Source organism: Canis lupus, chromosome 12 (genome assembly GCF_048164855.1).
Source record: "Canis lupus baileyi chromosome 12, mCanLup2.hap1, whole genome shotgun sequence".
In the NCBI taxonomy this organism is placed as follows: domain Eukaryota; kingdom Metazoa; phylum Chordata; class Mammalia; order Carnivora; family Canidae; genus Canis; species Canis lupus.
Window position 1 is genome coordinate 46714290 of NC_132849.1, and position 25526 is coordinate 46739815.

The following is a 25526-nucleotide window of genomic DNA, read 5'->3' on the forward strand; positions in this document are numbered from 1 at the left end:
GATGAAGACTGTAAATTTGACAGTTAAAGGCTTTGATAGGGATACTAACTTTATCACTCATTTTTTCATTTTTATTACTTCAAATTCAGATACTTATCACAGAATATAATGTGGAAGGCACTGGTAATTATAAAACGTACCCTATATTCAGAAGCTAGCATATGTACTCTGTAACATTAATGGCAATGCTCACGTAGTGGGTGCAAAGGAGAAAAAAGATTTGCCCATGAATTGCCTAAGGTCCTCAATAATCTAGGTCCTTTTAATTTGGTTACATCAAAAAAGCCTCCATGATTTCTTTTTCTTCTTTTTTTTTTTTTAATTTTAAAGATTTTATTTATTTATTCATGAGAGAGATAGAGAGGCAGAGACACAGGCAGAGGGAGAAGAAGGCTCCATGCACCGGGAGCCCGATGTGGGATTCGATCCCGGGTCTCCAGGATCGCGCCCTGGGCCAAAGGCAGGCACTAAACCACTGCGCCACCCAGGGATCCCCATGATTTCTTAATGTACTGTCAGTATATGTTAATTTACACTAAGGTAAATAAGAGTTAGGACTCCTCATAAAAGTTAACATGAAACATCTCATTTCCAATGAGAGAAATGATAATATAAAAAATACTGACAATATAAAATAATGACAAGCTGAATATTAGTCAAGATGTGTATGGAAAGGACAGATCACGAGCCTACTCACCTTCCCAGTCTGTGACCTTGCCCTGAGAAGGGCTGGAACACAGGCTTCGTGGACATACATACTTCATTTTTTTTGTCTTCAACTTTAACATCCACCTCCTCTTTATCAAAAATTCCCTGTAATTCCAAAGGTAATTCCCTTGAAAGGTAAAGAAACAAAGTAATAAAGCTCCCAACGTTTTTTCTTTCTCTGAAAAACTTACTTTGTACACAGAATTTAAAAATACATAGAAACAAGAGGCATATAATCTTCACAATAAAAACTAAATGTAATTTTAAATGTTTTAATTTTTTAAAGATTTTATTTATTTACTTATGAGAGAGAGAGAGAGAGAGAGAGAGGGGCAGAGACACAGGCAGAGGGAGAAGCAAGCCCCATGCAAGGAGTCTGATGCGGTACTCTATCCCTGAACTCCAGGACCACGCCCCAGGCCAAAGGCAAGCACTAAACTGCTGAGCCACCCAGGAATTCCCTAATATTTTTAATTTAGTTTTTTAAAAAGATTTTATTTATTTATTTGACAGAGAGTGAGAGAGAGAGCAAGCGGGGGAGTGGCAGAGAGAGGGAGAAGCAGGATCCCTGCTGAGCAGGGAGCCCAATGCAGGGCTTGATCAAAGGACCCTGGGATCATGACCTAAGCCAAAGGCAGACACGTAACCAACTGAGCCACCCAGGCACCAGTAAAGATTTTGTTTTTAAGTAATCTCTATACCCAATATGAGGCTCAAACCTACAACTCTGAGATCAAGAGTGGAGGCTTCAATGACTGAGCCAGCCATGTGCCCCCAAACTAAATGTTCTTAAAATAATATAGTCAAATAATATGAATACCAAGAACCAAAGAATACAGAGTAATTTTTAAAATTACAAATTCATGAACAGCTTGAGTTATGCAGTAGTACCTAGAATAGTATGAAAGTCATAAAATATTTGATGACTACTGCTAAATTTAAATAATTTGATCATTTTATAGGTATCTGAATAAAACTAAAAATGTGCTAGAAAAATCAGGCTCTCATTTCCATTTTTAAGTGAAAATATAAAAAATTAAAATATATGGTACGCCTGGGTGGCTTAGTGGTTGATCGTCTGCCTTTGGCTCAGGTTATGATCCCAGAGTCCAGGATAGAGTCCCACATCGGGCTCCCTGCATGGGGCCTACTCCCTCTGCCTATGTCTCTGACTCTTTCTCTGTGTCTCTCTCATGAATGGCTAAGTAAAATCTTAAAAAAAAAAAAAAGATAGACTTACTCTAGATATAACAAAATCAAATATAAAACATGCAGAATTTTTAAAAAGTTTTTACATTTCATACTCAGAGAAAGATCAAAGTAAAAGAGATAGGATGTGGACTCAGTCTGGGGCTTTCTCTAGTATAGCAAGATGCTTCTCTTTGGAATAATGTAAACTTGAGATGAGCAGACTCCATCTGTTTGTGACTTTTTTTTTTTTTTAAAGTAATCTCTATGTCCAACATGGGGCCCAAGTCACAATCTCTTGGGCCCAAAACCCCAAGATCAAAAGTCACATGCTCCACTAACAGAGCCAGGCAGGTACCCCAAGCATGCAACTCTTGATCTTGGGGTCATGAATTCAAGCTCCATGTTGAGCCAAAAGCTTACTTAAAAACAAAACAAACAAAAACCCAAAACACTTTGGTGCTGCAACTCCTAGATTTTCTCTACATATACAGTAAAACTCCATATAATTATTTTTTCCACAGATGGTACTCATCTATATATACTATTCAGTATTCTGCAAACTGCTTTTTAAAAACAGTATACCATAGAAATCTTTTTACGTTAATACACAAACGTCATTCATTTTTACCAAATGCATGCTATTCTGTTATAAAGTAGATTAAATAGAGACACCTGGGTGGCTCAGCGGTTGGGTGGCTGCCTTCAGCTCAAGTCATGATCCCGGAATCTGGGATCAAGTTTCCATCTGGCTCCTATGAACAGCCTGCTCCTCCCTCTGCCTGTGTCTCTGCCTCTCTCTGTGTCTCTCATGAATAAATAAATAAATCTTAAAAAAATAATAATAATAAAGTAGATAAAATGGCACAAAATGGTATAAAATATTTACATTTTTTGATTTGTAATAACTCTGTATATATTCTATTTGCATTTTATACATGTAACAAGTATCCCCAGTCCAGCACTTATCTTTTGACTACATTTAAATGTCTTTTGGTATATATGTTTTTAATAATTACATAATGAAATTTATCCATATTTTTATATTGCTTCTGGGATTCATGCCAACTATAGTTATATGCAATAATATGGATTTTTCCAAATGAAACATGCCTAAGATAATCCTTCTACTTACAAAAACTACTTATCCTTTTTCTTAAAGATTTTATTATTTATTTCAGAGAGAGAGAGAGAGAGAGAGCGCACAAGTACCTTGGAGGGGCAGAGGGAGAGGGAGCAGCAGGCTCCCCACCAAGCGGGAAGCCCAACTCAGGGCTTGATCCCAGGACCCCCGAGATCATCCTGGGCTAAAGGCAGACACTCAATTGACGGAGCCACCCTGGTAATCCTGCTTACCCTTTTTTGACAGAGTTCAAAAACTGCTGACTTGCACCATCAGTGTAACTTCTGAAATCATCATTGACTGTGAATCCATTTTTCCATAATTTTATACTTACATCAACCTGCAAAGCAATAAGAAACAAAATGTATTATGTTAATAAAACATACCAAGTTAAAGGTTTGAAAAAAAAATTTTTTTTAAGACTTTATTTATTCATGAGAGACAGAGAGAGAGAGAGAGGCACAAACACAGGCAAAAGGAGAAGCAGGCTCCATGGAGGGAGCCTGATGTGGGACTCGATCCCAGGTCTCCAGGATCAGGCCCGGGCTGAAGGCAGTGCTAAACCGTTGAGCCATCCAGGCTGCCCTGAAAATTTTTTTTAAAGCTGAGATATAACTGACATATAACATTGTGTTAGATTTAGGTATAGACATAATGATTTGTAACTGCATATATTGCTAGATGATTACCACAGTTTAGTCAGTATCTATTATCAAACAAAACTACAATTTTTTTTCCAGTTTTACTGAGAAACATACACATATCACTATGTAAGTTTAATGCATACAGCATTATGGTTGGATTTACAGATATTGTGAAATGATTACCACAATAAGTTCAGCTCGATTCTATCACCTCATATAGATACAATGAAAAGAAAGAAAAAAATTTCTCCCTGTGATGAAAATTTCAAGGATTCACTCTCTTAATTTTTCTTATATCATAGAGCAGTGTTAACTATAGTCATCACATTGTGCATATCCCCAGTACTTATTGATAATTGGAAGTTTTGACCACCTTCTGCCAACCCTCACATCCTCTGTAAAATTTCATGTATCATTCTCAAGAGCAAACTTCATATATAAAATATCAAAAAATAATGTATATTGGGGTCTCTGGTTGGCTCAATCTGTAGAACATGAAGAGTCTCAATCTCCAGGTTGTGAGTTTGAGCTTCATGTTAGGCAGAGTTTACTTAATTCAAGATTACCTTAGGCAAAACACAGGACTGATTAAAAAGCTGTTTAAGAAGGTATCAGACCGGGCAGCCCGGGTGGCTCAGCGGTTTAGTGCCACCTTCAGCCCAGGGTGTGGTCCTGGAGACCCGGGATGGAGTCCCACATCAGGCTCCCTGCATGGACCCTGCTTCTCCCTCTGCCTGTGTCTCTGCCTCTCTTTCTCTCTCTGTCTCTCATGAATAAATAAATAAAATATTTTAAAAAACATGTTAGGGAAAATAACCTTCTTAATAATGATGGTATATATTATTAGCACATCTACCTACCTAAGTACTAAGTGTGTAACAAATCCTGTTTAAAGTATTTTCCCTATATAAATTTAATTACTCCTCCCAAAACCTACACAAGGTAGGTATTATCATTATTCCTTTCATATAGACAGAAATAGAAACACAGAAGATTGATTAGATTGTCCAAAGTAGGGCAGCCCAGGTGGCTCAGTGGTTTACTGCTGTGTTCAGCCCAGGGACTGATCCTGGGGACCCGGGATCGAGTCCCGCATTGGGCTCCCTGCATGGAGTCTGCTTCTCCCTCTGCCTGTGTCTCTGCCTCTCTCTCTCTCTCTGTGTGTCTCTCATGGATAAATAAATGGAATCTTAAAATAAATAAATAAATAAATAAATAGTCCAAAGTCACACAGTTAATAGAGGGTGGAGCTGTGGGCTTGAATCCACACTTTTTTGTTTTTCCCTTGAGACCCCCACGGAGGGGGACCTGGGTCGCTGGCTCAGTCAGTTAAGGGGCTGACTCTTGGTTTTGGATCAGGTCATGATCTCACAGTTGTGGGATGAAACCCAAGTCAGGCTCTGTGCAGAATCTGCTTCAGATTCTCTCTACCTCTTCCTCTCATTCACTTTCTGTCTCAAATAAAATCTTTAAAAAAAAAAAAAAAAAAGTAGGCTCCAAGCATAGCATGGAGCCCAGTATGAGATCAAGACCTGAGCTGAGGGGGATCCCTGGGTGGTTCAGCGGTTTGGCACCTGCCTTTGACCTGGGGCATGATCCTGGAGCCCCAGGATCAAGTCCTGCGTCAGGCTCCCGGCGTGGAGCCTGCTTCTCCTTCCGCCTGTGCCTCTGCCCCTCTCTCTCTTTCTATGTCTATCATAAATGAATAAATAAAATCTTAAAAAAAAAAAAAAACCTGAGCTGAGGTCAAGATTAGGACACTTAAGGGACACCTGGGTGGCTCAGCAGTTGAGCATCTGCCTTGGCCTCAGCATGTGATCCCAGTCCTGGGATCAAGTCCCACATGGATCTCCCTGCCAGGACCCTGCTTCTCCCTCTGTCTGTGTCTCTGCCTCTCTCTATCTCATGAATAAATAAAATCTTAAAAAAAAAAAAAAAAAAAAAAGACACTGAGAAAAAGGGTGGCTCAGTGATTGAGCATCTGCCTTTGGCTCAGGTTCTGATCCTGGGTTCTGAGTCCTACATGGGACTCCTGGGGTGAGCCCAGCTTCTCCCTCTGCCTATGTTTCTGCCTCTCTCTTTGTGTTGCACATGAATATATAAATAAAATATTTTTTAAAAAAACCACCACTGAGAAAAACAAACAAAACTGAAAAATACAGATGCCTGGATGGCTCACTTGGTCCAATTCTTTTTCTTAAGATTTAATTATTTGAGAGATAGAGAGCATGGGAGGGCTGGGGAGGGGGTGTGGAGGAAGTCCTGAGCAGACTACACGCTGACTGTGGAGTCCAATGAGGGGCTCAATCCCACAACCACCCCCCTCCCTCCACCGCAGATCATGACTGAAACTGATAGATACTTAAACCACTGCGCCACCCAGGTACCCCTAAGTGCCTAGACTCTTGATCTTAGCTCAGGTTTTCATCTCAGGGTTGTGAGTTCCAACCTCATGTTGGGCTCTACACACTGGGCATGGAGCCTACTTAAAAAAAAAAAAAAAAAGAAAGAAAGAAAGAAAAAAAAAAAGGAAACTTAAAAACAAAAATCTAAAATTGATAATACACTTATATGGGAGAATATAATGTCTGAAAGGGAAGGAATATTCAGGGAACAAAAGAGCTCTTAGAAGCTGAAAATGAAAATTGAATAAAAAGACTGAATATAAGATCAAAGATTCTAAGAGCTTTCAGGGAGTAATAACGTGGCACCTACAAAGGCTCAGATACCATGGGGCACCTAGATGGCTCGGGGTTAACCACTGACCTTAGTTTCAGCTCAGGTCCTGATTTCAGAGTCATGAATGAGATGGAGCCTCACAACAGGCTCACTGCTCAGCATGGAGTCAGCGTGGGATTGTTTCTCTTCCTCTCCGTCTGTCCCCCCACCCACCCCCCCACTTGCCCATGCACACTCTCTAAGAATAAATCTTAAAACAAAAAACAAAATACCCCCCCACACACACACACAACAAAGGCTCAGATACCAGAACAGCATTCTATCAATCAAATGTGAGGGCAGCATAAAGGCAAATTTAGGCTTGCAAGGTTTTAAGCTATCTATTTCGAACGCACTCTTCTCACATATGCTGTTTTATATTTATAAAGTTGATCCAGGGATGCCTGGGTGGCTCAGCGGTTGAGCATCTGCCTTCAGCCCAGGGCGTGATCCTGGAGACCCAGGATCGAATCCCACATCAGGCTCCCTGCATGGAGCCTGCTTCTCCCTCTGCCTATGTCTCTGCCTGCCTCCTTCTGTGTCTCTCATAAATAAATAAATAAAATCTTAAAAAAAATAAATAAATAGAGTTGATCCAGTACTGGTTTCATCAAGGACATTTTTTTTAAAGATTTTATTTATATATTCATGGGAGACAGAGGGAGAGAAAAAAGCAGAGACACAGGCAGAGGGACAAGCCAACTCCCCATGGGGAGCCCAATGTGGGACTTGATCCAGAGACTCTAGGATAATGCTCTGATCCGAAGGAGAACCAGGAGCTCAACCACTGAGCCATTGAGCCACGCAGGGGACCCCATCAAGGACACTCTTAATAGCAACTAGTGTGCCCCCCACCATGTGTAAGCAAAAACCACAATAATTCCTAGTATGGTTTGGTGTTACAGCCTTCATTCCTCCCAAGGCATTGGCAGTTTTACCCACCATTGCTTTTGCACTATCAGTGCAAAATCAACAGTGAAAAAGATAAATAATATCTTATTACTATGAAAACAGTTTGACCTTGTGGACCGAAAACATAGTCCCTGTTTTGAGAAACACTGGATGAGAAAAAAGTTATGGACATTTACCTGTTTCTTCTGTTCGGTGGGAGACATACATTTGGCACCAACCTTCTCAGCTTCCTCAAAAAGGCTGTCAACAAAATATTCACAATTTCTTTGTCGATCATCACTAAGAGGTTGGTTGTCAGATCCTGTTTCACAAACCCTAAACAAAAAAAGAAAATTAACCACTACTATAATGTTTCTAAAAATTTACATAAATTTCTAGGTAAAGGATCCTGAACTGAGAGATGCCTCCAGTTCCACAGTTTATTTTTTTTTATTTTTTTATTTATTTATGATACTCACACACACACAGAGAGAGAGAGAGAGAGGCAGAGACACAGGCAGAGGGAGAAGCAGGCTCCGTGCACCGGGAGCCCGACGTGGGATTCGATCCCGGGTCTCCAGGATCGCGCCCTGGGCCAAAGGCAGGCGCTAAACCGCTGCGCCACCCAGGGATCCCCAGTTCCACAGTTTAGACACACTTCTAACTTAAGATTCTAGCAGATATGTGACCTTGGGAAGTCATTACCTTTTTGGTCCGATCAGTGCTTTCCCAACTTCAGTCTACTGACAATTGGGGAGGGATAATTCTTTGCTGTGTAGGCTGCCCTGTGCATGGTAGGATATTTGGCAGCATCTATGGCCTTTATCCACTAAATGCCTGCATACTCCACCCACACCCATCTCCAGTGTTATAAAAACCAAAATCATCTCTAGACATTGCCAGATGCCCTCTGGTGGGGGGGGGGGGGGGGGGCGTAAAATCTCACCAAAAATTTATTTAAAAAAATAATAATACTCTACTACTTTTTAAAATTGAGGGGATCCCTGGGTGGCGCAGCGGTTTGGTGCCTGCCTTTGGCCTAGGGCACGATCCTGGAGACCTGGGATCAAGTCCCACGTCGGGCTCCTGGTGCATGGAGCCTGCTTCTCCCTCTGCCTATGTCTCTGCCTCTCTCTCTCTGTGCGACTATCATAAATAAATAAAAATTAAAAAAATAAAAATAAAAAAATAAAATTGAGGTATAATTGACATATGTTAGTTTCAGGTGTACAACATGATTCAATATTTGTATATATTGTGAAATGAACACCACAGTAAGTCCAGTTAACATCTAACATCATACAGTTACAGAAATTTCTTTCTTGCAGTGTTTTTAAGATGTAATATTTAAGCAACTTTCCAATATACAATAGAATATTTTTCACTATAGTTGTCATGCTGTAAATTACATCTTCATGATTTATAACTTGTTCCTTTTGACTCCATTCATTTTGCCTACCCCCATTTACTTTTTATTTTTATTTTTTATTTTATTATTATTATTTTTTTTTACTCATGAGAGATACAGAGGGAGAGAGAGGCAGAGACACAGGCAGAGGGAGAAGCAGGCTCCATGCTGGAAACCCGACGTGGGACTCGATCCCAGGGCTCCAGGATCAGGCCCTGGGGCTGCAGACGGCACTAAACCGCTGTGCTACCAGGGCTGCCTCCCATCTACTTTTTATTTTGCATTTTATCATCTAAGAAATATTACTGAAGATTTTGTTTAACAGAAAAGATGGCTTCTGACCAATCTTTTTAAAAGTCATACAGAAAGTTCATACATGTACTAAAATAGAACTTCTCAGATTCCATAAACAATATTTTTACAGCTCTGATACTGCGCCAGGAACTATAAGGTAGATACTCTTTCCCACATTTCTATAGGAAAGAAAATGAGTCACAGAAAGGTTAAGTCACGTGAGGTTACAACTAGTAAGTGGCAAAGACAGAATTCAAATCCTATGAATCTGCCTTCCAAGTCTATGCACCTAACCCATGATATGCTATGCTTCACTTAACAGCTAACATTTACTGAGCATTTATTAATATATTTTAGGAACTATTTTAACTACTTTACGTGGGTTAACTCATTTAATCCTTATAATGACTTAAAAGGCACATATTAACACATTAAAAAAAAGCTTAAGTAAAATAAATAAATAAAGAGGAGCGCCTGGGTGGCTCAGTTATCTGCCTTCAGTTCAGGTTGTGATCCTAGGGTCCTGGGATTATCCCCAAGTTGTTCTGGCTCCCTGCTGAGCAGGAAGCAGGCATCTCTCTCTTCCTTTCTCCTCTTGCACTCCCTCGTACACGCGCTTTCTCTTTAAAGAAAACGGTTAAGGGGATCCCTGGGTGGCGCAGAGGTTTGGCGCCTGCCTTTGGCCCAGGGCGAGATCCTGGAGACCCGGGATCGAATCCCACGTTGGGCTCCCAGTGCATGGAGCCTGCTCCTCCCTCTGCCTGTGTCTCTGCCTCTCTCTCTCTCTGGGACTATCATAAATAAAAAATTAAAAATTAAAAATTAAAAAAAATTAAAAAAAAAACTATTTAAAAAAAAAAGGTTAAGCAATTTGCTCTAGATCATAAAACTATTGGGAGGCAGAACTGGAAACTGAACCCCGTCTACCAATGCTTGTGCTCTTTATCACTGCATCAAAAATAGTCACTGCCATGTTACTATTAAAATGCTGAGGGATCCCTGGGTGGCTCAGTGGTTTAGCCCCTGCCTTTGGCCCAGGGTGTGATCCTGGAGTCACGGAATCGAGTCACGGGATCGAGTCCCACGTCAGGCTCCATGCATGGAGCCTGCTTCTACCGCTGCCAAGTCTCTGCTCACTTTCCCTCTCTCTGTGTGTGCGTCTCTCTTGAATAAATAAATAAGATCTTAAAAAAAAAAAATGCTGACAATCGGGGCAGCTCGGGTGGCTCAGCGGTTTAGTGCCGCCTTCAGCCCAGGGCCTGATCCTGGAGACCCAGGATCCAGTTCTATGTCGGGCTCCCTGCATGGTGCCTGCTTCTCCCTCTGCCTGTGTCTCTGCCTCTGTGTGTCTCTCATGAATAAATAAATAAAACCTTAAAAAGAAAAAAAAGAAAAGAGAGACAAGACACAGAACAGGGGGAAGGACAGAGGGACAAGCAGACTCCCTATTGAATGATAAGCCCAACTCAGAGCTCAAGCCCAGGATCACAAAGATCATGACCTGAGCTGAAGTCAGACATTTAACCAAATGAGCCACCCAGGGGTCCCTGGCTGCCTCCATCTTGACCTCACTTTCTAGTTGGTTTCTTTCCAGATTGTTTCCTGGCTCAGCCAAAACACCCTGAGGGCAAAGCCCCTTAAGCAATAAGGACTACCCTGAGCCAGCAAAACCCAGCGCATAATTCACTCAAAGACAATGATCAATTTGACCTTCACTGCCTACCTGCACACACCCACCTACTTGTGCCCCACATTTTCCTTAAATAAACCTGGAAGTATTTTCCACACTCTGGAGACAGTCTGAAACACTAGTCTACTGTCTTTCCAACGTTGGCCTCCCTGAAATAAATTTCTTGTTTCACTACCACTCGTCTCTCTGCCTTTGGATTTTGTCAGTGGCCAGTGCCTGAAACCTGGTAAGTTTGGGACCCCACAGAATCAGGTGCTCTTGCACTCCTGTTTCCCAGCTCTAAGAAAGTAGTTTCCACATATTTACTAAGTAAAAAGCCAATAAGCCTGAGCATCCAAAATAGCTTTAGTCCTTTATCTATACCTATTTCATACGTAAATTCTACTAAACCTCTTGTTGATTCAAATCATTCAAACATTTATTGAGTTCCTACCTATAAAGTAGGTGGTAGGAAGATACAAAGATGAGCAAGAAATGGTCTGTGTTTTTAAAAGGTTATAAGTACAGTGTGTGGAGATGCATTATAAACAGCTCTATAGGGGATCCCTGGGTGGCTCAGGGGTTTGGCGCCTGCCGTTGGCCCAGGGGCTCAATCCTGGAGTGCTGGGACTCCCAGCATGGAGCCTTGCTTCTCCCTCCTCCTGTGTCTCTGCCTCTCTCTCTCTCTCTCTCTATGAATAAATAAAATCTTAAAACAAACAAACAAACAAACAAACAAACAGCTCTATGCCTACCAATTTGGTAACCTGAATGAAATGGACAATTCCTTGAAAGGGACAACCCACCAAAACTTACATTAAGGAGGAACGTGTACTATATAAAGGCTTGTATCTATTAAGAAAATTGAGTCAATAATTAATCATCTTCCCAAACAGAACACACTGGATACAAAAGATTTCACTAGTGGGTAGCTCAGTCAGTTAAGCTTAACTAACAAAACCATCAGCTCAGGTCACGATACCAGGGTCCTGAAGCAGGGAGCCTGCTTCTATCTCTCCCTCAGCCCCTCCTCCCACTGCTGTGAGCTCTCTCCCGCCTGCTTTCTTTCAAATAAATAAAATCTTAGAAAAATAAAAAAAAGACTTCAGTAGCGAATTCTATCAAACATTTTTTTAAAAAGATTTTATTTATTTATTCATAAGAGACACAGAAAGAAAGAAGCAGAGACACAGACAGAGGGAGATGCAGGCTCCTCTTGCACTCCCTCGTACACGCGCTTTCTCTTTAAAGAAAACGGTTAAGGGGATCCCTGGGTGGCGCAGAGGTTTGGCGCCTGCCTTTGGCCCAGGGCGAGATCCTGGAGACCCGGGATCGAATCCCACGTTGGGCTCCCAGTGCATGGAGCCTGCTCCTCCCTCTGCCTGTGTCTCTGCCTCTCTCTCTCTCTGGGACTATCATAAATAAAAAATTAAAAATTTAACAAAATTTAACATTTTAAATAACAAAAACATTTAATAACTTCTTTAAAATCCATTCAGGGATCCCTGGGTGGCGCAGTGGTTTGGCGCCTGCCTTTGGCCCAGGGCACGATCCTGGAGACCAGGGATCGAATCCCAAGTCGGGCTCCCGGTGCATGGAGCCTGCTTCTCCCTCTGCCTGTGTCTCTGCCTCTCTCTCTCTGTGACTATCATAAATAAATAAAAATTAAAAAAAAAAAAAACCTGTTTCACAGTTTTCATTTAAAAAAATAAAAAACAAAAAAAATAAAATCCATTCAATGCAGGTGATTATAAATTACTTTATATTACCATTAGCTATTTAACTGAAAGAATAATGAAAACTTACTGTATCTGTCTGAAATGCAGTAAAAATAGATACTAAGAAATGCATTAAATAACCAAGAAATGCAAAGCTTGAATTAACTTACCATTCTTCTTTTATACTTTCAAGATTATCTACTTCTTTCATTCTTTAGCCTTACTGTAAAAGTAAAAATAAACAAAAGCTGTTAAGTCGTCAATTTATTATTTTAAATAAATTCATTCTTACATATGCATTAATAGTCTCTAATGTAAGTTATTACGTATCCCTAAAATAGCACTGAAAGGGTCTTAAGAACTTATGTGACTAAAAAAAAAAAAAAAACTTATGTGACTGAATTCAAAGCTGTCGTTTTCTTTTCCTTTTTTTTTTTTTGGTGTCGTTTTCATCTACAAAGCACAACGATAATAAAAAACAAATTTGGGGGCAGCCCTGGTGGCGCAGCGGTTTAGCGCCGCCTGCAGCCCAGAGTGTGATCCTGGAGACCCGGGATCGAGTCCCACGTCAGGCTCTCTGTATGGTGCCTGCTTCTCCCTCTACCTGTGTCTCTACCTCTCTCTGTCTCTATGAATAAATAAATAAAATCTTTAAAAAAAAAAAATTTGGGAGTCTAATAATCTTCCCAAAAAAGAAATGTTTTTTTCTTTTTAGAACTAATTCTTAAAAATTGTGATAAAAAATTATAATGTGCCCTTTGGTTTAACAAACTAAAGTGAATGAAACATTCTTATTCTCATTCTTACAAATTCCTTGGGGAAGCAAACTGACAAGATGTACAGTATTCAATTCAGTGGCATCAATTACATCCACAATGTTGTACAACCATTACCACTATCAATTTCTAAGACTTTTTCAACTTCCCAAAAAGAAACGCTGTATCCATTAAACAATAATTCCCTATTCCTCTGTCTTCCCAGGCCTAGTATCTCCTACTTTCCGTCTTTATCAATTTAATTTGCCTTGAATTTCGCATACTTTTGTATCTGGCTTATTTCACTTAACATATATTCATTCGTTTTTAAGGCTAAATAATATTTCTTTGTATATTTAGCTTAGATTCATCTGTTGATAGACATTTGGACTATTTACACTTCTGGCTATTGAGAATAATTTTATACTCCCACCAGCAATGTACCAGGGTGCTAATTTCTCCACACCCTTGCCAACACTTGTTATTTTTATTAAATAAAATCCATCTTAATAACATGACATCTCATTGTGAATAGTGATGTTGAGTATCTTTTTCATGTGCATATTGGCCATTTGTCTATCTTCCTTGGAGAAATGTCTATTCAAGTCCTTTGCCCATTTTTGATGTGTTTTGCTTGCTGTTAAGTTGCCTTTTTCTTGATTCAGTGTTTGCTTGGCTGCTATACACCCTGAACTACTTTTCAGAGCTCTAAGTTGGTTCTAACAGTTTCTGCTTGTTTTTCAATGTTTCTCTGGGAACATGAGCTTGAAACTGCCTATTTTGCAGATATGACCCTCAATTTTAATTTAAAAAATATATTACCTTTTTAAAAGATTTATGTATTTATTCATGAGAGACATACAGAGAGAAAGGCAGAGACATAGGCAGAGGGAGAAGCAGGCTCCCCACAGGGAGCCTGATATGGGACTTGACCCCCTAGATCCTGGGATCACACCCTGAGCCGAAGGCTGATGCTCAACTGCTGAGCCACCCAGGTATCCCTTAATTTAAAAATTTTAAATCTCAGATATATTTGGAACTTATCTTAGTTACAGTGACTCCACATGAATGTTGAGTTTACTGAAAAGTCCAACTTTTTTTTTTTAATTTTTATTTTTTATTTATGATAGGCACACAGTGAGAGAGAGAGAGAGAGAGACAGGCAGAGACACAGGCAGAGGGAGAAGCAGGCTCCATGCACCGGGAGCCCAACGTGGGATTCGATCCCGGGTCTCCAGGATCACGCCCTGGGCCAAAGGCAGGCACTAAACCGCTGCGCCACCCAGGGATCCCCCAACTTTTTTTTTTTTTAAGATTTTATTTATTTATTCATGAGACACAGAGAGAGAGAGAGAGAGAGAGAGAGAGAGAGAGGCGGAGACACAGGCAGAGGGAGAAGCAAGCTCCATGCAGGGAACGCCATGTGGGACTCGATTCCAGTACTCCAGGATCACACCCTGGGCCAAAGGCAGGCGCTAAACCACTGAGCCACCCAGGGATCCCCTGAAAAGTCCACCCTAACAAAATAAAAGTCCATCTTTTCCTGATTTTTTTTAAACCTAAGAGTATGGACTCATGGGTTTTTGTTTTATTCAATGAGTTATAACTCATTAATATTATTTATTTTGATATTCCATTTCCCAGATTTGTCCAGTGAGAGCTCCTACAGTGTGATGTCCTTTTGATATGTCTTGATCATTCTATGAGCACGTTCTTAGCATTTTCTTGCTCCAAGATCATCTGTTCTTTTTATGCCCCAGCCTTGGAATCAGCCTTTTCTCTAAGGACTCATGGTTACCTTCCCCACCCCTATGAAAATTGTATTTAGAAACCAAGATCTGGGTGTTTGGTATGTTTGTTGTTTCTACTGTGTTGCTGCTTCCAGGACCTCTCTGTGGACAGATGGGTTGAACTACTTTAAAAATTGATTTGTTTGCTTATTTCTTACAGTATTATGTTATAAAGGCAAAACACTAATACAGAAAGTTTGGGAAAGAGAAAATAATCCATAGTTTTATCACCTTCAACAGTAACTATCTAAACTTTTGCTGCTTCATTTTTTTTTCATACGTATTCAAATATACTGCTAATGTATTAATGATTTTTGCTTCTTGTATTTTTCATTTCTGTGCTTTTTCCATCTGGCTACATAAATTGCTTCATAATTATTTTTAAAGGATACATATTATTCCATCAGGCAGTTATACCATGGGTACTGGGAATTTAGTTCACTTTTAATTTTTCCTAATAAATAACATATGTGGTGGGCAAACTGTAGATAGCTTACTTTGTTAAATTCCCCAAAATGTGGAAAATCGGGGTCAAAATATATGAATATTTCTATTAATAGTGTGCCTCTATTTAAAAATGTAACCCCATTTGACTAGAAGACATACCTGCAAAGTAACAGCAACTGAAGATCTACCAGATGCATCCTAAAGCCATACAAGAAACAGAAAATAGGCACAAGAAGTAGTCCATTGTGGGACACCTGGGTGGCTCAGCAGCTGAATGGCTGCTTTCAGCTCAGGGTGTGATCCCGGGGTCTGGGGTGATCCCCGGGTTTGGGGATCAAGTTGCGCATTGGGCTCCCTATAGGGAACCTGTTTCTCCCTCTGCCCGTGTCTCTGCCTCTTTATCAAATAAATAAAATCTTAAAAAAAGAAAAAAAAAGTAGTCCATTGCTACCACTTAAAGCTCTCTAAATCAATCAATCATCCATCCATCCATCCATCCATCCATCCATCCATCCATCCATCCATCCAAGTATCTGGAGGTGAATTTAACCTGGTAACTGAGGATCTGGTAGCAGCAGGCTTTCACCAGATAAAATCAGTCTGAATGACCTTAGGTCTTGCAATGGAGCTGGGGCAATAACCAGAGCAATTTGTGTTGAGCACTAATTTCCACTTAGCATCTGTTATGCTAGGAATTAAAGTAGAATAGTGGACTCTGCTCAGGAAAATCATCCTACCACTGAAAGTTTTTTTAGACACCTCTAGTTTTAACTATGAATTGAATATAAATTGATAGCAAATTCATTTCTTAAACTTTTCATGAGAAAACTGAAAAATTCTGACAAGGGGAAACAGAAGGCAAGGAAAAAGGAGGAAATGCAATGGGGCTAGGAGTGTGGAATATAAAGTGAGGGACAACACTTCCAATAGCATCCCAAAGGTAACTTCAGACACTGCCTTGTAGCTAGAAAGTAAGGTTGGAGTCACTAAAGCCACAGCATCCAGGAGGATGACTTCCAATAATTAAGGCAAATTAGAGGTCTCTACTGTCTCAGGTATTTTGTATTTCTAAAAGACTTCTTAATCAAAAAAAAAAAAAAGACTTCTTAATCCTTCCTGTAATGCTTTTCAAAATTATTCTTTAGACTTAAAAATGCAAATAGACATTATTTCATTTAAAGAATCTTAGTCAATATTAAGTAAATGCAAGGCACTGGATCAGGCATTACATTTACAAAGTAATAAACCAGAGAGGACTATTGTCTTATGCTTTATAAATGCAGCCATTAGAAATGATTGTTAAATATAAGGTATGATATTACCAATGTTCTTTTGAGTTTGCAATGTTTATTGCAGTTATTGGGCAAATATAAGCATACCATCTCTGTACCAAGGATGGACCTGCGGTCTGAAGGAAAAAAAAGTGTATATTTTTACTTATTTTTTTTAAAGATTTTATTGATTTATTCACAAGAAACACACACACACACAAACACACACAGAGGCTGAGACATAGGTAGAGGGAGAAGCAGGCTCCAAGCAGGGAGCCCAATGTAGGACTTGATCCCGGAACCCCAGGATCATGCCTTGAGCCCAAGGCAGACACTTTAACCACTGAGCCACACAGGCATCCCTATTTTTACTTATTGTATGGAAAAAACTCAGCTAAAATCTTTAAGAGGATGTGCAAAAGTAAAGCAAATAAACCTAAGCTGAAATGGTTATCCTAATAGCAATATGAAAGGCAATATTCAAAAACAAGAACTCAAAATGTACACATTATTTAGAAATATGACTTTAAATAACAGGAAAAACAGCTTATGCATTCAAAATATTTGTCCTGGGACTCCTGGGTGGCTCAGCAGTTGAACGTCTGCCTTTGGCTCAGGTCGTGATCCTGCAGTCCTGGGATCAAGTCCCAAATTGGACTCCCCTGAGGGAGCCTGCTTCTCCCTCTGCCTATGTCTCTGCCTCACTCTCTCTGTCTCATGAATAAATCTTAAAAAAGGGGGGGGGGGGCAGCCCTGGTGGCGCAGCGGTTTGGCGCTGCCTGCAGCCTGGGGTGTGATCCTGGAGACCCAGGATCGAGTCCCACGTCGGGCTCCCTGCATGGAGCCTGCTTCTTCCTCTCCCTGTGTCTCTGCCTCTCCCTGTGTGTGTCTATGAATAAATAAATAAAATCTTTAAAAAAAAAGGGGGGGGGATCCCTGGGTGGCTCAGCAGTTTAGCGCCTGCCTTTGGCCCAGGGTGTGATCCTGGAGACCCGGGATCGAGTCCCGCAACGGGCTCCCAGCATGGAGCCTGCTTCTCCGTCTGCCTCTGTCTCTGCCTCTATGTCTATCACAAATGAATAAATAAATAAATCTTTAGAAAAAAAAAAAAGGAATGGGAGCATTTTTAGTTTTCTAACACTACTGTCTTTTAAACTAGATGTATATATTAATCTAATTTTAAAAACTTAAAAAGCAGGGACTCCTGGGTGACTCAGTGATTGAGCATCTGCCTTTGGCACAGGGAGTGATCCCAGAGTCCTTGGATGGAGTCCCATGTCCGGCTCCCTGCATGGAGCCTGCTTCTCCTTCTCCCTGTGTCTCTGCCTCTCTCTCTGTCTCTCTCATGGATAAATAAAATCTTTATAAATAAATAAATAAATAAATAATCCAAAATTAATATTTCTTTCCTAAAGCATTTAGATTTTTAATATTTAAATCATATTGTCTGTGGAGTGCTTGGGTGGCTAATTCAGTTAAGCCTCTGACTTCAGCTTGGGTCATGAGGTCCTGGGAGGAGCCCCATATGAAGCTCCCTGCTCAGCAGGGAGTCTGTTTCTCTTTCTTCCTCCCCCCATTTGTGCTCTCTCTCAAATAAATCAAATTAAATATAAATAAATAAATGAATAAATAAATAAATCATATTGTCTGAGACTGTTTACTGTTTCTTTTGTTTTTCAGCTGCATCTAATAAGATTCTTGAGGACATGTATCATGACTCACACATTTCCTGTTTCTTCCAGTGCCTTGCCAAGTACAAAACCAAAAGGAGCCATCCCTGAAGTATTTCACTGTTTCCCTTTAACAGGTTATTGTTCTCTAGCAAATTGCTAATATTTTTCATCATCTTATAGTTATAAACTACTACTAAATTGTTTTCATGTAGTTTTATAACAGTAATAGAGAATGAAGACAACCTTGGATTCAAACTGACTTGTATGGAAATACTGACTACATTTTTGAGCTGGGTGACTTTGTTGTTATTTACCTTCTCTAAGCCTAAACCTGAACATGGAGATGATTTTCATCTAAGAAAAGATACTAAGAATACAATAATTTTTGCCCTTTTCTCTTTTCCAGTCACTCTGTCACAATGTTACAAGGATCAGTAAGAAACATCTTCAGACTTAAAAGTTTTAATTTCAACATGGCCAAGAAATTTTAGTTTTGATTTCAGTAATTACATTTTTAACAAGTTATGTATTTACTGAACCTCCCACCACCAAATGCAAGGCACTGGTTTAGAATTAATGAAAGGGTTAATGGGACAGACACAGTCTCTTATTCCAGAGTTTACAAAGGAAAAAGGAAAAAAATATATACTCAATTATTCATTGCAAACATAGCGCAGAATTGAAGTAAAAACTGAATCTTAGATATACAGTCATCCTTATTTTTAAAAAATCATCATCATTTTTGGTATTTATTATCATAAATTAGTAATATGTAAATAAACCATGTAAAATATATTTGTTATCCACTGAGTGAACTTCTACAATCATCACAGTCATGTGAGTCATGTACTGTACTATAGGGAATAAAAAAAGCCATCTGACAAACATCTAAGTTACCAACATGAAGCTTGGTATCAGAAGGGACAGATGAATAGAATTCCCTTCATTTTCCTTCAGTTTATTTCCAATTAGTACCACTACCATCTTATATTTGTATTGTGTATCACAGTTTACCAAACACCTTCCCAATTATTATCCCACTTACTCCCAACAACTGTAGCAATAAAATCAGTCGGGAGAGAGAGTAGATTGAGCTTTTTGGAGCATATCCACTGAAGGGAAAATCCAGTCAAAATAGATTCTGACTACTAAGAAAAGCACTTTTAATGTGTACTTAGAATTCAAATAGAAAAAATCTACATATTACCAATTGAACTTACTTTGTAAATACACATGACAGGCTACATTTTTTTTTAAGATTAAGGATTTGCATCAAGCTATTATACCATGGGGTATGCCATCTTTGTGTAGAAGCTGTAGTTTCTCCTTAGGGATAAAACCATTCTTGGCAAAAGAACTGATGGCTCACATTTCCATATGGAGTCCATTTCACTTAGATCTTCTATGGAATGGGAGTGTGCCAACCAGTCTCCAAAAGCAAACTATGGTAGTGTCAACATCAAACACTTTATTATTTTTTTAAGATTTGATTTATTTATTCATGAGAAACACAGAGAGGCAGAGAGAGAAGCAGGCTCCATGCAGGGAGCTCAATGTGGGACTCGATCCTGGGACTCCAGGGTCATTCCCTACGCCAAAGGCAGATACTCAACTGAGCCACCTAGGCATCCCAAAATCAAACTTTAAAAGACAGTTTATTTGTGTAATTAATGAATTCTGGTTTACTATTAAATAATAAAAAATGAAAAACTTTGGAAAGTTTCAGCTTATCTCAGTGGCAACCACAATAATTGAAAACACTTTTTTGTCTTCTCCTAGAACAATTGTTAATATGAAGTTAAATGCCCCCAAGGACTAAAATGATAGTAACAAAAGTAATTTCAATGAGAAAATCCTAGGGGAAAAGGGATACTTGGCCAGAAATTGTCAAGATCACTAAGGCACCCATCCTTTGACACCAAGACATTCTCATTCCAGGGCTCCATAATGAAATTATCTACCTGGCAAAACACAGCACAAATACAATTTCCTTTAGATAACTTTCCAGAGAAAAAGGAAAAAAAAGAAAACTTTCCAGGGGAATGCCTGGGTGGCTCAGTTGGTTAAGTGTCTGCTCTTGGCTCGGGTCATTACCTTAGGGTCCTAGGATGGAGCCCTACATCAGACTCCCTGTTCGTGGGAGGTCTGCTTCTCTCTCTCCCTTTGACCTTCCTCCAAACTTGTTTTTTGTTTTTTTGTTTTTTTTTTTTAAGATTTTATTTATTTATGGAGATACAGAGAGATGAGAGATACAGAGAGGCAGAGACAAAGGCAGAGAGAGAGAGAAGCAGGCTCCATGCAGGGAGCCTGATGTGGGACTCAATCCCGGGTCTCTAGGATCACACCCCAGGCTGAAGGCAGGAGCCAAACTGCTGAGCCACCCAGGCATCCCCTACCTCCCCACTTGTGCTCTAGTTCACTCCATCTCAAATAAATAAAATCTTGAAAGAAAAAAGAAAGAAAGAAAGAAAGAAAGAAAGAAAGAAAGAAAGAAAGAAAGAAAGAAAGAAAGAAAAAGGAAGAAAGAGAAAGAAAGAAAGAAAGAAAGAAAGAAAGAAAGAAAGAAAGAACTTTCCATAATTCCTCTGAAAAATGTAAACATAAAATTATTATTTTTTTTTAATTTTTTTTAAACATAAAATTATTAACAGAAGAGATGAGCTACGTACCCTTAGTGTGTACTCTACCTTCACAGCAACAACTCTAGGCCCAAATATCACCTCTTGGTGGTTTCCTCATATCCATATCCATTCTTGTCCCCATCCAATGGAGTTTCTTTTTTTTTTTTTTTTTTTTTTTAATTTTTGTTTTTTATTTATTTATGATAGTCACACAGAGAGAGAGAGAGAGAGAGGCAGAGACACAGGCAGAGGAAGAAGCAGGCTCCATGCACCGGGAGCCCGACGTGGGATTCGATCCCGGGTCTCCAGGATCGGGCCCTGGGCCAAAGGCAGGCGCCAAACCGCTGCGCCACCCAGGGATCCCTCCAATGGAGTTTCTATGCAGAAGTCAGGATGACCTTTTTTTTGGTTTTTTTTTTTTTTTTTTTTTTTAAATAAACTCCACCCTCAACATGGGGCTCAACCTCACAATCCCTGAGATCCAGAGTCTCATGCTCTACCACTGAGCCAGCCAGGTGCCCGCACGGTGACTTTCTGATTAAGATACAAATTTGGGGATCCCTGGGTGGCGCAGCGGTTTGGCGCCTGCCTTTGGCCCAGGGCACGATCCTGGAGACCTGGGATCAAATCCCACATCAGGCTCCCGGTGCATGGAGCCTGCTTCTCCCTCTGCTTGTGTCTCTGCCTCTCTCTCTCTCTCTGTAACTATCATAAATAAATAAAAATTAAAAAAAAAATTAAAATTAAGATACAAATTTGACTGAAACTTCCCTGCTTAAAACCTTTCAAGGATCTCCCATTGCTCTTCTAATAAAGTCTAAATATTTTGGGTAATATTACAGAGAAATTTACTGTACTGTTCTCTCATCACATTTGAGTGATTTGAAAAATATCACTCTAGGGGCAGCCAGGGTGGCTTAGGGGTTTAGCACTGCCTTCGGCCCAGGGTGTGATCCTGGAGCCCCGGGATCGAGTCCCACATCAGGCTCCCTGCATGGAGCCTGCTTCTCCCTCTGCCTGTGTCTCTGCCTCTCTCTCTGTGTATCTCTCATGAATAAATAAATAAAATCTTAAAAAAAAAAAAAAAGAAAAATATCACTCTAAAGCTTTAAGAAAAAGAGAAAAAAAGCCGGTCCCAAATCCTTAAAATTGCCTAAAAGACCTGGCATCATCTCTTTTTCCCCCTACTGCATTCTACATTCAAATCAACTGGGGATCCCTGGGTGGCGCAGCAGTTTAGCGCCTGCCTTTGGCCCAGGGCATGATCCTGGGGACCCGGGATCGAATCCCACGTTGGGCTCCTGGTGCATGGAGCCTGGTTCTCCCTCTGCCTGTGTCTCTGCCTCTCTCTATCTCTCTGTGTGTGACTATCATAAAAAATAAAAAATTAAAAAAAAAATCAACTGCTTTGACCTTTCAGTTCTATATATTTCCCTAACCTCCCTCTGGGGAACCTGTTTCCTTTGCCAAGCAGGACCTTTCTTCCCTCCTTTGGGAGTCACCTTTAACTAATTCGTATTTATCCATACCATCTTAGCTGGATGATTACTTTCCTAAGATTACTTGAACTGATTTCCCCAGCTGGTTATCCCCTTTGTTATGCGTTCTCACAATATACTATATTCTTCCTTTTTAAGCTTTTATTTAGGTTTACTGGCATTTACAGTTGATCCTTGAACAATACAGGTTTGAACTATGCAGGTTCACTTAGATGAAGTGCACTTTTTTCTATACAAGACATTACTGTAAGTGTATTTTCTCTTCCTTATGATTTTCTTCCTAATATTTTTTCTCTAGCTTACTTTATTGTAAGCACAAATCATAATATATGTAACATACCAAATACGTGTTGTTTAAGGCTTTTGGTCAACAGTAGGCTCTAAGTAGTGAAATTTTGGGGAAATCAGAATTCATACACAGATTTCCCACTGTGTGGGGGTTGGCATCCCTAACACTCCCACCGTTGTTCAAGGATCAACTGATAAGACTTGTGTGATTAGTTGTTCAATTGGTTCCCTCCAATAACAATGTAAAGTCCATAAGGCAAACTCTATATGGGTCAAAAAAAAAAAAAAAAAGAAAATCTTTAAGGGATATTACCATGGTACGGTGGGCACTCATCAAAGTGTCATACTTTACAGTTCCACACTGACATCAATAGTTTCCTATCTTTATTTTCCATTATCCCAAATTATGTGTACTAAGGAATTAGTGTTGGAGGCCACCCTAACGTTCCTTATTGCTAATAAGAAACCGCGAACAAAAAAAAAAGACGCGCGCACACAAATATTAAACATGGGAAACAGCGAACACGAAACCTACAAAAAAGAGTGTCATGGAAGGACTGGTGATGAAGCTACCTGAGAAATGGCCACCCCAAACAAACGCGCCTGGTGTTTCTGCACAGTGCTCCTGCAGCACACGCCTTTGGAAATGCGGGCAGGGGCACCTGGGTGGCTCAGGTCCCGATCTCGGGGTCCTGGGATCGAGTCCCGCCTCGGCTCCCCTCCCCTTAGGGACGCTGCTTCTCCCTCTGCCTATGTCTCTGCCTCTCTGTGTCTCTCGTCAAGAAATGAAATAAAAAATAAAATAAAATAAAATAAAATAAAATAAAATAAAATAAATAAATAAAATAAAATAAAATAAAATAAGAAGAGAAAAATGCGGGCATTTTGAGTGCGCCCGCCTCGAAGTTTCCGAGCGCCCCTGGAGCGGAAGCCCTCTGCGGTGCCTGCACGGAGCTCCCACGCACGAAGCTGGCGCAGGCTGCAGGCCCGAGCCGGGGCTCACCTGAGGGGCCGGGGGTCTCGCCGCCGCCGCCGGGGACACCGACACCGCCGGGACCCGGGGCTCAGCCGAACGGAAACCGACTTCAGGGCTGAGCCCGGGCGCGACCCAGCGCGCCCCGCCCGCCCCGCCCGCCGGCCAGCGCGCGTCCCGGCGCCTCACCCCGCCGAACCGGGCACGGCCCCGGCGCACTCACCTCCGGGCGCGGTCGCCTCGCGGCCTGGTCCTCGGTTGGCTCCGACACCGCGGGCGCCGCCGCCGCCGCCGGGCTGGAGCCCCCCTCACGCGGGGTGGGGTGAGGGGGCGCCACCGCCCTCAGACCCGCGGAGGCTCGCGGGCCCGCGCCGCCGGGACCCGGCCCTCCCGCCTGCGTCTCCGCCTCGCGGCCGCCGCCGGCCGCCGAGCGCGCTCACCGCAGGCTCCGCGCGGACCCGAGAGCGCGCGCGGGGCTGGGGGGCGGGGGGGCGGGGCCGGCCGGCGCCTCGGCTCCGGCGCGCGCGCTAATGGCGGCTGCCTGGTCCCTGCCGCCGGCGACGCCGCGGGCTGCCTTCTCACCCCGCGCCGAAAATGCTGGGAGCGAGGAGTGGGCTCCCCTAGGAACCCCGCGTCTACCGACCTCCTCTTCAGCCTCCCACGGAGTCGGCGGACGGCTTTCCCCGCATTCTGACAACGTTGAACTTACCGCGAGCCGCGTGATTCTGGAATCCCCGCCGCCGCGCCCGTCCGCGCCCCGGGAGGGTTCCCTGCGGGGGCCGCCTTCCAGGTGTAGCTCGGCGGTGGCTCACGCGGGCCCCCCTGTTCACCCAAGGCCGTCGGCCACGGCGGCCCAGTTCCGCTCTTCGTTCTTGCCTCGCGCGGCCAGGTGGAGCGGCGGCCCTCGCCCCCAGGCTGGGGGGATCCGGGCCACGGAGATTTGACCACGCCTGAGTTACGCCGCTCCGCCACGGGCACGAGTCCGACGCGCACTCACCCGCCCGAGGCTCACCTCCGCGTGCGGGGCTGCCCTCGCTGCCACCCTCACACGTCCCTCACATACAGTTCTTTCTAGTCTTTGTTCACTTCTCCCTGTGAGAAGCGAGCCTTTTTTTTTTTTTTTTTTGCCTGACCTTGGAGCCCGTGGCACATCTCCCGGTCAGAGTTCCCTTCGAGGGAGAGTCCCCTCTCGCTCTCCGCACCCCATTGGAGGGGTCCTTTTCCCTCTTCTTCCCAACTCATGAAGCGACCCTAGTCTAGGTACCTCATCCAGGTGCAGTCATGCACTAGTTGTCCTTTGGTGCCTGCCCTCATTTCACTTAGCATTATGTTTTCAAGGTTCATCCATGTTGGAGCAGGTATCAAAATTTCTTCTCTTTTTCAAAGGTTTTTAAAATTTATTTATTTATTTATTTGCTTATTTACTTATTTATTTTTGAGAATGAGCAGCGGGAGGGGCTGAGAGAGGGAGGGGCAGACGGAGGGAGAAGCTGAGTCCCTCCGGAGCTGGAAGCCCGACCTGAGGCTCTAACCCAGGGACAAGGGCAAACTCAGACGCAAAACTGACTGAGCTACCCAGGCGCCCCAGAATTTATTCTTTTTTATGCTGAAAAGCATGTCGTCGTTGTATAGATCATTTTTTTGTTTATCCACTCATCTGCTGATGGACATTTGGATTGTTCCCACGTTTTGGCCATTGTGAAAAATGGGGCTGTGAGCATCTGTGTATAAGTAATTCTCTTCCTTCTGATTATTTTGTATATATCTAGATGCGGAATTGCTGGGTCACATGGGGTGTGACTTTTTGAGGACCTGCGAAGCTGTTTTCCACAATCAGTACAGCATCTT

The 25526-nt window shown here is 41.8% G+C and overlaps 1 protein-coding gene across 5 annotated transcripts in view; it reads right to left on the minus strand.

Annotated features, from left to right (window-relative positions):
* Nucleotides 1-24781, minus strand: part of UBXN2A (UBX domain protein 2A) — a 37747-nt gene extending 12966 nt beyond the window's left edge. Inside the window, exons 1-5 of one of the 5 annotated variants that reach the window (XM_072770934.1) lie at nt 24388-24781; nt 12532-12584; nt 7470-7608; nt 3253-3359; nt 698-835 (exon numbers count right to left, since the gene is read on the minus strand). In XM_072770934.1, the coding sequence (XP_072627035.1) occupies nt 698-835; nt 3253-3359; nt 7470-7608; nt 12532-12572 (425 nt within the window). In that variant the 5' untranslated portion in view covers nt 12573-12584; nt 24388-24781. Of the gene's footprint in view, nt 1-697; nt 836-3252; nt 3360-7469; nt 7609-12531; nt 12585-23708; nt 23775-23901; nt 24085-24387 lie in introns of those variants that run through there. The other 4 variants (XM_072770933.1, XM_072770935.1, XM_072770937.1 and 1 more) reach the window with 4 other exon arrangements.
* Nucleotides 24782-25526: the final 745 nt, after the last annotated feature.